General features: G+C 41.6%; 1 protein-coding gene across 1 annotated transcript; it reads right to left on the bottom strand.

Annotated features, from left to right (window-relative positions):
• Window positions 1-3,584: 3,584 nt before the first annotated feature.
• LOC123424466 (putative disease resistance protein RGA1) lies at window positions 3,585-9,954 on the bottom strand. Its single transcript, XM_045108085.1, has one exon. It carries the CDS (start codon window positions 8,338-8,340, stop codon window positions 5,041-5,043), a length of 3,300 nt encoding a protein of 1,099 aa, XP_044964020.1. The 5' UTR covers window positions 8,341-9,954; the 3' UTR covers window positions 3,585-5,040.
• Window positions 9,955-11,352: the final 1,398 nt, after the last annotated feature.

An 11,352-nucleotide genomic window follows, 5' to 3' on the forward strand; every position in this document is an offset into this window, starting at 1 on the left:
AAAGGACGTGGATGTCGCCTAGAGGGGGGGTGAATAGGCGCTTTAAAATAATTAAGGTTTAGGCTTGAACAAATGCGGAATAAAACTAAGTTTAATATGTCAAGCACAAAACCTCAAACAACTAGGCTCACCTATGTGCACCAACAACTTATGCTAAGCAAGATAAACAACTAAGTGATAGCAAGATATATGACAAGAGACAATATGGCTATCACAAAGTAAAGTGCATAAGTAAAGGGTTCGGGTAAGAGATAACCGAGGCACGCGGAGACGATGATGTATCCCGAAGTTCACACCCTTGCGGATGCTAATCTCCGTTGGAGCGGTGTGGAGGCACAATGCTCCCCAAGATGCCACTAAGGTCACCGTAATCTCCTCACGCCCTCGCACAATGCAAGATGCCGTGATTCCACTAAGGGACCCTTGAGGGCGGTCACCGAACCCGTACAAATGGCAACCCTTGGGGGCGGTCACCGAACCCGTACACGTGGCAACCCTTGGGGGCGGTTACCGGTACCCGTACAAATTGCTCGGGGCAATCTCCACAACCTAATTGGAGACCCCGACGCTTGCCCGGAGCTTTACACCACAATGCTTGAGCTCCAAGACACCACCAAGCTTCTAGGATGCCAAAGCATCCACGAAGAACAATATCTAGGGTACTAAGTACCAAAGGTAATAAGCTTCTCAAACTTCACTTCCACGTATCACCGTGGAGAACTTAAACCGATGCAACCAATGCAATGGCAAGAACACACGAAGTGATCAAGTCCCTCACACTCAAATCCCTCCACAACAACGAAAGCTATGGAGAAATATGAGAGGAAGAACAAGGAGCTCACAAAGAACTCCAAGATCTAGATCCAAGGGGTTCCCCTCACATAGAGGAGAAAGTGATTGGTGGAGATGTGGATCTAGATCTCCTCTCTCTTTTCCCTCAAGAACAAGCAAGAATCATTGGAGGGATTGAGAGTAAGCAAGCTCTAAGAATGTCAACAATGGAGGTAGAACAAGAGCTCAACGGATGGATAAGACCAAGGGGGAAGAAGACCCCCTTTATATAGTGGGGGAAGGAATCAGGCCGTTACCCCCACTTACAGCCCGAGCCGAGCGGTACTACCGCTGGCTCCAGCGGTACTACCGCTGACCCTCCGGCGGTACTACCACTGACTGCAGCGGTACTACCGCTGAGCCCATGGTAGCGCAAAGATACTACCGGGCCAACCACCGCCAAGAAAGTCTTTGCAAAAATGTCCGACGCAGTACAACCACAAAGATGACGGTACTGAAATCTTGGAGCGGTACTACCGCTGACCAGGGGCGGTACTACCGCTGGGACAACGGTACTACCGCCAGCTCTAGCGGTACTACCGCTAGGGCCAGCGGTACTACCACGAGGGCCAGCGGTACTACCGCCAACTCTAGCGGTACTACCGCTCGCCACTGAAACAACCATAACTTTCGCATACGAGCTCCGAATCGAGCAAACCCAAGCTTGTTGGAAATCTTAAGACCATGCAGATATGAAAATGCCAATGATATAGAGATGTGAGTCCTCTATGAATGAAGAACCGGCCAAAACTCCAACATCAAAAACATCATAGTAGATGCATATGGACTCCGTTTTCGATGAACTCGAGCTTGTCACGAAGATGACCATAAGATCTAAAACTCACAAAGAGAAACACCAAACAAGAACCAAGAAGTATGATGCAAGGATGCAAATGGTTTGAGCTCTCAACAAACGATACGATCAAGCTACTCACTAGAGAGCCCCCCTTGATAGTACATCAATCTATCCTAAATAGAAAACCTATCAAGGGCAAACCTATACCTTGCACCTCGTCCTCTTGAGCTAGATGATGATGATCTTGGCTTCCTCAAGATGGACCACCTTTCTTGATTGCGTTGGCTTGATGAAGACTAGTTGATTGCCCCCCCATACTTACTATGGGTGAGCCACTCTTCAGCATATCTTCACAAGTCCATTGCCACCACAATGGACGGCAAGCTTCAAGCACGATATATTCGTGCTGATCCTCTTGAACTTGCACACCGCAATCTTGATGAGATCACCACTTGACGTCATCCTTCATGGGTTGTATGAGATCTTCCTCTAGACGCAAGCCCATGGAAACACACCTAACCCCCACATAGAACTCTCACAAAGACCATGGGTTAGTACACAAATACGTACTGGACACTGCTTACCATACCATGTGATCACTTGATCCCTCTCGGTACATCTTGTACGCTTTGTGTGTTGATCATCTTGTTTTACTCTTTGTGTGATGATCTTGATCAACCTTGTGTCTCTATGACCATTCTTTAGATAATACCTTAAATACCACCTTGGTCATCATATAAACTCCTTGAACCCAACAGATGAACTTTAAGAAGTGCCTATGGACAAATCCTATAAATATAACTTAAGGCAACCATTAGTCCGTAGGAATTGTCATCAATTACCAAAACCACATATGAAGATATATGCTCTAACAAGTTCACTGAACTGATTTTTTTTACAAATCTTGAAAAAGTTCGTCATTTTTAAAAATGTTCATCAATTTTCATAGAAAAGTTCATAAACCGTAAAAAGTGTTCAACAAAATTCGAAATTGTTAATGTAACTCCAAAAAAGTTCAAAATCTTAAAAAAATCGTCGATTTTCAGAGAAAATTCTATCATTTTTTTAAAAAAATACATCGAAATTTTAAAAAGTTCATTGATATTTAAAAAAGTTCACAGAATTCTCAAAAAGAGTTCGTAAAAAATTGAAAAAAGGTTATTAATTTAAAATAAATTTTGTTTTAAAAAAGTTTCATCCAAATTTAAAAAAGTTGTGCTTTTTCTTAAAAATAAAAAAAAAGATAAAAAAAGAAATGGAAAACAAAAAGGGAAAAGAGTAAAAAAAAGAAAGATAAAGAGCAAACAAAATACAGTCCGGAAAAAACCTAAATAAAAAACCAGCTAGGAAGCTTCCAGAAGCTTCACAAAACTGAAGAAAGCTAACTCATGCTGGAACCTAGATGGATCGACCCATTTACGAACGCTGCGGGCGCCGGGTAACAAAATGCACGTTAACCGGCCCCTGCAGTATGAAATTAGAAATGCCTCTTCACGCTATCCCGTCCGTAGAGCTCATGCCCAACACAAAGGAAGGTCCATCAAAGTGCACAAAGTTGCTTAATATTTGGGCTAAAGATAAAGTCGCCCGTTAATTTTAGTTGAAATTTACAAAACATTATTACGGTATAAAGGTAAAGTCGCAAGCACAGGATTTCAAATCACTAAACCAAAATCTAACCACTTTTCCATAAAAAAAATACGGTATTCACTTTCTTTTTTGGAGGAAAAATCCAACAAAATATGGAGATTCCGAGACCCAGCGTTTGGAAGGCCCAATGGGCAAATGGGCCAGTATCTCGGTGAGACTTACACCGGCCCGGAGAAAGCCCCTCTTTCATTCCCCTTTGTTCCAGTTTACAATTGTCCGACCATCCGTCCTTCGCCGTCGCCGACGTGGTCTCCGGTGCCGGCGGGGGACGCCGGCATCTTAGGGCGCCACTCTCATCAATGTAAGTGTCCCGTCTACATCGTCGGTCTCAGGTCTCCTCGTCCTGTAATCCAGTGATGAAATGCTGTTGGTTGCCACCGATTTATCCTCGCTTGAGTGCAACCATGGTTCCCTACGACTAACTGAGCTCATGTTTTCTGCCCCCGTTCTGGTTCCCGGGCGAGCTGAATCCTTCCTTTTTAACTGCGCCCGCGCTTTCCAAATTATAATAGTGCCTGGGGAATTGATTCGGATCTGGATTCAGGGGCTGCGATACAGTGACAGTGCAGTCTGTGGACTCAAGATTTGGAGCCCACACATAATTTGTCTTCTGTGATGGGACGAGTAGTGCTTACTGCCACCACAGTTTGTTGCTCAGCTGGACAAAATTGTAGAACCCTAGCTCAGTTTTGCGTGAGATAATAATGGTAAACAGAGTCTACGGTAATCTCTGAATTATTGTGACAGTGCAGCAGCTTGTCATAGGCTTGTAGCCATGCCCAACTACAGATTATTTGAATGATTGCTTCAACACTGTTCTGAAATATGCCAAGACACTTGTTGTGTCATTCGCTCTGGGTGGGGCGAATGAATGTGCCATGTCAAATCATCAGATTATGGTCAATACTGGGAGTGGTTCCCCATTAGATGAGTGCGTGGGGATGTAATTATACAGGTAGCATGCCGAGTTTCTTTTTTGACCATCTAATTTGATTTCTGAAAATAAGATAAGGATGCCATTCGCCTATCATATCTTTATTTCTCGTATACAAAATAATGCTTAGAATAGTAAGGTATTGTAAATTGGAGTGTTACTTAACTAATGTTCATGTGGGATTGCAAAATTCTACTTGTTTTTTTTTACCATAATATGCATAAGCCCAAGCGTCTAATTTTGTTTAGTAGGAGCAAAGAATCACAAAAAAGTCTTTAGGCGCTGTGAGCAAGAACAGCATATTAAGTTATTAACAAAATAACAAGAAGCCTGATTATTAACCTTCTGCCTAAGTAAGACCCAAGCAAAATAGCTATATCTTCCTGGAACAACGATCTACTGCACCCCTCAAATCATCCTCCAGAACAATAGAGCCGCAAATTACTGATTTATAACAGCCACTACAGTTCTGATTATGTCCAGTAGAGCCGCAAATTAGGGTGAGCCTCCTGAACAATGCGCCTGTTCTTGATTCAGTCATCACAATGGATAAGAGAGTTGGAGCAGGCTGCTGAACCGGGCACTTGTTCAGCCATTTATCCTCTAGAAGAGGAACCTTCTGCACTTCCGAGCTGCAAAGAAACCGAAGCATTGAAAAAAGCATGAATATCTTGTTTGACGTTGACCTTCTAGAATAGCAAGCCACATAGTTAATTATTTTTTATTTCCATTTATCTTGTTAATTGATTGGATAAGGTTGAATTATATGTTTCTTCAATTCATATTGATGAAAAAGAAAGAGAACATGTTCGGCATGCTTACAGTTTTTCTATTGTGATGATGTCCTTCTTCTTTTTATTGCATTGCCAACAATGGGTTCCCTCACGATAACCTGCTGTATCGTGTTGGTGCTGCTTAAGTTGATCTCAGAGCAGAGCTGACTAAATGTTTTGCTGCATCTTATGACACTGAGTTTCTTCAGGGAAAGAGGTAAGCCTATCTGCGGAAGCGACTCAAGTTTTGGACATTCCTCCATGCACAGAGACTCGAGGGATGTGAGATGAATCATGTTGGATGGCAGTGATGTCAATTTTAGGCAGCCAGTCAAGCGAATTTCCTTCACTGAGGTGAGTTGTTGCAGCCATTCCTCCTGATCAGTGTTAAAAGCTTCCAAGTAGTCGGATGAGATATCCAGCATATGAACGGTGGCTAGGCTGCTTGTTTGCAGATAGCTAAAGAGAAATCCCAAGCGGTCCAGGGAGAGCTGAACACCGAGGGACATGTTGCCATCAGCTCTATCTTCAGGTTCACGACTGTTTAGCTTCTCAGAGGTTGAGTCACATACTGAAATTTTGATTGCGTTGAATGATGGTGGGAGCGGCAAAGGTCCCACTAACTCATTGCATTTCTTGATACGGATGTCACGCAAGCGAGAAAATGCATGCTGGTTGTTCTCAACGCCTGACCATCCTTTCCACTGAGTCATGCCTTCAAATAGAAGCTCTTCTAGTGATGGGAATGCCTCTGCAGCACCGCCATAGAATCCAGAATCAATATTTTCCAGTTTCTTCAGATGCATTATCTTTAAAATCCTCAGGAAGGGTAAGCTCCCCAAAGGTGGAAGGGTCTCCCAGTGATGGCAGGAGAGCAGTTCAATGTAGTGAATGTTGGATAAGAATTCAGAGGATAGCCAAACAGGAGACTTGATTCCCATGTAACGTATGACACAAAGTTCTCTCAAGTTGCGGTTTGGTCGTAATCCTTCAAACACTCCATCATGGTCACTGTTGGTGATGCTTTGTTTGAGATGATTCCAGCGGAGTGTTAGCTTGTTCAGGTTCTTCTTATCAAATAATTTTGCCTCATGTGCTTCTTCCCTGCATCTTACATTCTGAAGATTTGTTATGGTTAGCTTCCCTCGAAGTTCATTCAACTCTCCCAGTTGGCATATGTTGCGCTTCATGTTACTGTCCACATTGTACTCCTCTAATTCCGGGAGGGATCTTAACCTGCCAATTGATTCTATGCCTGAAATTATTTTATTCGGAGCCTTCAAGTATCTTAACTGGGTCAACCTAGTTAAGCCCTCTTGGAGTGCCTTTTCCATGATCCAGTCTTGATGAGTTTGCAGACTCAATCCATGTAAATGGTAGAGCTTGAATAATGACTTGGGGACACTGGTAAAGCTCATACTTTCATGAATATTTAGATACCTAAGATGTTTCAAATGATCGATTTTGTCTGGGAGAATACCATCAGGATTGTGCAATACGAGGACCCTTAAGCTTCTTAGATCTTGGAGTGTCTGATCAAGAATATGGTTGAAGTTTGACGAGGCGATCCTTTTGCAGGGAAAACCTTCTTGTGCGTTGCTTATTATTAAGCTTCTCAGATTCTTTTTTGATTCTTTCAATTCTTCCGAACTCATGCACAAGATATTGCTTGCATTGACATATAAGTGGCGAACATTTCTTGGAATACATACATTGAAGTCATCTTCTATTCTGAAGTGTTCTCCATTGGAGACCGACTCTGCAACATCATGCAGCAAGTCGTGAACTACATAATGGTCCTCTTGGTTGGGTACCTTCTCAATGAATGAAAGCTGCAACAGGTCGTTGATATAACGATATGCAATTTCATCTGGTGCTTGTGTGTTAAGGAAACCATGAGCTCTCCACATCTGTATTAGCTCATCTCCTCGAAGGTGGCATTTCTTAGGAAACAATGCAAAGTAAACAAAGCATTGCTTCAAATGGTCAGGAAGATGCTCATAACTCAGTCGCAATACTGATATGATATCATCCTCCTTTTGCTCTATTTGCCACAATTTCCTTCCACAGATAGCACTCCAATGTTTTTCTTCTAGCTCTGCTTTCAATGAACCCCCAATTGTCTTTGCTGCTAAAGGTGATCCTGCCAACTTGCTCACCACTTCTCGGCCAATTTTTTTCAGTTGCGAAAAATCTGAAGGATTTGCATCACCGAATGCACATTGTGAAAAGAAACCCCAGTAATCTTCATCTTCTAAGCCATGTAAGTGCATGATCTCTGTTGGTGCATTCATATTCGCAACATTTTTGCTTCGAGTCGTAACTATTACTTTGCTGCCATTACTAACAAACTGCAGGGGTTTGAACAGGTTCTCCAATTGGCTCCTCAATACGTTCCATACATCATCAAGGACTATCAAAGCCCTTTTCCCATTCAGCGTATCCCGAAGTATGCTCTGAGCTTGATCTAAACTACTGATGCTGTTCAAGTCAGCAAATATGCTGAGATTTGACTGTGCCATCTCTTTTGTTAGACGCCCAACATCAAATTTATCTGAGACATGGAGCCATACTGTGAGATCAAAGTGATGTTTGACATAACGGTGGTTATACAATCTCTGTACTAAAGCAGTCTTACCAACACCACCAATACCAACAACTGATATAACATCATATGGCTGGCTGGATTGTTCATTGATCTGAACAAGTAATTTCTTCAGATGGTTTTCTTCATTAACCCGACCGAAGAAATTCCCTGAGCCTGGCATAGAGGTTGTTGTGCGCCACTGAACTACTTGTTCTGGTTTGCTGTCCTCTATGTTCACAAACTCCAGAAATCTTTGCAACTCACTATCAATCTCAACAAACTTATCGACTACAGATATTAACTCATCTATATCTTCATCAGATAAAAGGAAGCGTTTGAGAAGACGAACCGACTGATTTACTGTTGAGCTGCTGCTACTGCTAGTGGTGGTAGAGGCAGTGGTGATGGTGCTTGCGGGTGAAGAAGATGAGCCAGCTGCAGCTGAAGCAACTTTGTTAATCATGCCATTGTCTTCAACTTGTGCTTGTTGAACGCGATAGTCAAACAAATCGAGAACATCCTCAGCTTGACAGGCAGCATCTTTGATTCTCCCTAGCCAACTTCCCATGGCTGTGTTCTTTGCCTGCACTCTCTCAGCTACATGTATCACTGTTTGGATCGATGATAGATTCCTCTCTAGGATTCTCAGTTTCTCCTTTGTATCTTTCCGTTGGTATTCATACTGGTCTCCAGCATAGGAGCACGCTTTCTCAACTAGCTTGGCGATGAAAGCTGAGGCTACCCATCCTCCTACTGCTGAAGCAGCCATTGCAGCTCAGATGCTGCAACTCGAAGGAGTTGTCAAATACTGGTTTCAAGTGGCCGCATAAAGGAAAACGAATGTTGATTTGAAGAGAGTTGGCATCTGAATGCAGCCAAGAGAGAATCGTGAGTATAAAACTAATGCTTTCCTTAGAAACTTCCCCGAGTTGCATCGTCTTGTTTTGTTAGCCCATATTCTAGTGAAACGTTAGTAAACGTCTCTTCAACTTTGTTTTTGCCATTTTCCTTTGTCAGTTTGTGTAACATAATTTACCTGAAGGTGTTTCTAAGTAAAAGACTAATATTATCATCGTATAATGACTTTTTGTTTGTTGGACAACACTAAGACTGAAACTGGAACCTTTTGCACTTACTTTTAGAAAGAATCGTGAGTCTCATTTCAGCACCTTGTTTCGGGTAACTGTATTTAGCCTCTGTTTGGTAATAGTTCTACCCAGTCCAGTCGATCCCTAGTTAGTTAGTAAAATTTGATCTTTTCGGTGTCCGTGCTATATCATGATTTGTAACCCTCTGGATTGTATATTGTTAAGCAATGCATTAGTATCTCTGTTTTTAATTTCATTGTGATCATTGTTCTTGTTCCCAACTTCCCATGTGACTCGGCTATGTGTTAACCTATTCAGCATCTGGCCTGTGCACATATGTTAAGTTATTAATTCTTGGAGGGCTTAAACTTCTATACCACTTCATTTTTGTATGTACTAGATCTGAAAACCTACAAAATTTGGACGGTGTGCTCCAATTGGGCTTGAGACATCGAGTTGTGGTCCAGATACGGATATTTTAACTTAATCCCAGTTCAGAAAATTGCGTGGAACTTTCCCAAGGCTAGAATATAACAATGATCAGGACCAAGAACGTCCAAGACTATTCGTTTACTATCATATATTTTACTGCTAGATTGTTATTAGCAGAAGCAGAAGCCAACTAGTGGCGGGCTTGTTTCTTGTTGTTTCTTGTTGTTTCTTGTTGTTATAGCTGTTGTTTCATCTCCTTGTCCATTCCTACATCGCCTTGAGCCTGTGCTCCATCGGAAACGCCCCATCCACGTCAGCTTGGCATTGCAAAAGGCTATAATACTTCATGTTTTCTTGTACTCAGCACGCCTTGGTAATAACCAATTTTTTTAAGCATTATTGTAATGTGCTTTCAGATAAGTGCCAAAAATAACCACATTTGTAGTTTCTGTGAGCCTTTGTCTGGAGAGCAACAGAAATACGTGTCCGGTCGATGAATTTCAGGTTCCATTCTGGCAGTTATGTGGTATGCGCAGTTTCCCCCCACTCTCCTGGAGTCGACCGCTCAACCTTGGGAAGACAATGTTCATAAACTACATGGGAAATATTTATTGTTCTCTTCTTTGTAGTCTTGCTGCTTTAACTGAATAATGTTGGCCATTGTAGGTTCCATTGTAGTCCATTTCAGGTTCTATGGACTGTTTGGCCATTGTAGTTATTGATACTCATGTTTTTTGAGGAGGGTTATTGATACTCATGTTATAGCTATTGTTTTATCTCCTTGTCCATTCATACATCACCTCGAGCCTGTGCTCTATAGGAAACACCCCATCCACGGTAGCTTAGAATTGCAAAGGGCTAGCTATAATACTTCATGTTTTCTTGTACTCAGCACGCCTTGGTAATAACCAATTTTTTTAAGCATTATTGTAGTGTGCTTTCAGATAAGTGCCAAAAATAACCACATTTGTAGGTTCTGTGAGCCTTTGTGTGGAGAGCAACAGAAATACGTGTCTGGTTGATGAATTTCAGGTTCCATTCTGGCAGTTATGTGGTATTTTTTTTAAAGGAGGAAACGAGCCCCCGGCCTCTGCATCAATCGAAGCATGCATCCATATTATTAAAAATCCAAAGTAACATCATAGTTGTAGATAAGTCTGTAACTCGGAAATTAAATGGATCTAAAAATACTGAAACTCTTAAGAACTTGCCACATCTGGCATAACCAATATCGGACTACGATGCATGTACACCTAGTCTATTACTAGCACGCCACCCAAACCTGTTGAAGATAACCCGTGTGGCCATTTCCCATCGGTTGCACCCAGTATCCAAAAACTCCATGTTGTCTGCATGACTGAGTAATGACCACGTACGGATCCAGGAGGTTGCTCTGAATATGACCTGCAAAAAATTGTTGAGTTTCTTACCATTAAAGATTATGTCATTCCTGATATTCCATATAGCCCAAAATAAAGCACATATCCCAATTCTAATAAGTTTAGATATTTTAACGTCCATTCCATTGAGCCACGTTGTAAATATCGAATTGATGCATGTAGTTGGGATCGCATTAAAGGCTATATGAATAGTGCGCCAAAGTAGTTATGTGGTATGCGCAGTTTCTCCCCATTCCCGTGGAGACAACCGCTCAACCTTGGGAAGACAATGTTCATAAGCTACATGGGAAATATTTATTGTTCTCTTCTTTGTAGTCTTGCTGCTTTAACTGAATAATATTGGCCATTGTAGGTTCCATTGTAGTCCATTTCAGGTTCTATGGACTGTTTGGCCATTGTAGTTATTGATACTCATGTTTTTTGAGGAGGGTTATTGATGCTCATGTTTGTTTGCCCTCACAGTATCAGGGCTCAGGGCTCGGATTTCCTTGCAAGAAGGCCAAGACAGTTGGGCTTGAAGCGAGAATTTTTCCTTTCTTCTCTTTCTTGGTTTTCCTTTTCTTTTTCTGTGTTTTCTGTTTCCTTTTCTTTTGCTTTTCAGTTTCTCCTTTTCCTTTCCTTTCCCTTTTCTATATTTACTCTAGTTTTTTGTTTTCTTTTTTTCTTTTTTTGCAATTCCCCAATTTCTTTTATTTAAATTATTTATACTGCCTTATATTTAGATTTTTTCCCTTTTATTTTCGTATTTTATTATTATTGTAAATGCATGAACATTTTTTAAGTACGTGAACATTTTTTGAGTCACAAACATTTATTCTCGTACATATAGACTTGTTGTTTAATGATACATAAATATTCCCT

Source organism: Hordeum vulgare, chromosome 2H, assembly GCF_904849725.1.
Source record: "Hordeum vulgare subsp. vulgare chromosome 2H, MorexV3_pseudomolecules_assembly, whole genome shotgun sequence".
Taxonomy (NCBI): domain Eukaryota; kingdom Viridiplantae; phylum Streptophyta; class Magnoliopsida; order Poales; family Poaceae; genus Hordeum; species Hordeum vulgare.

Coding starts and splice junctions, on each gene's coding strand:
- LOC123424466 (XM_045108085.1), bottom strand. CDS start 8,340: ATGGCTGCTTCAGCAGTAGGAGGATGGGTAGCCTCAGCTTTCATCGCC.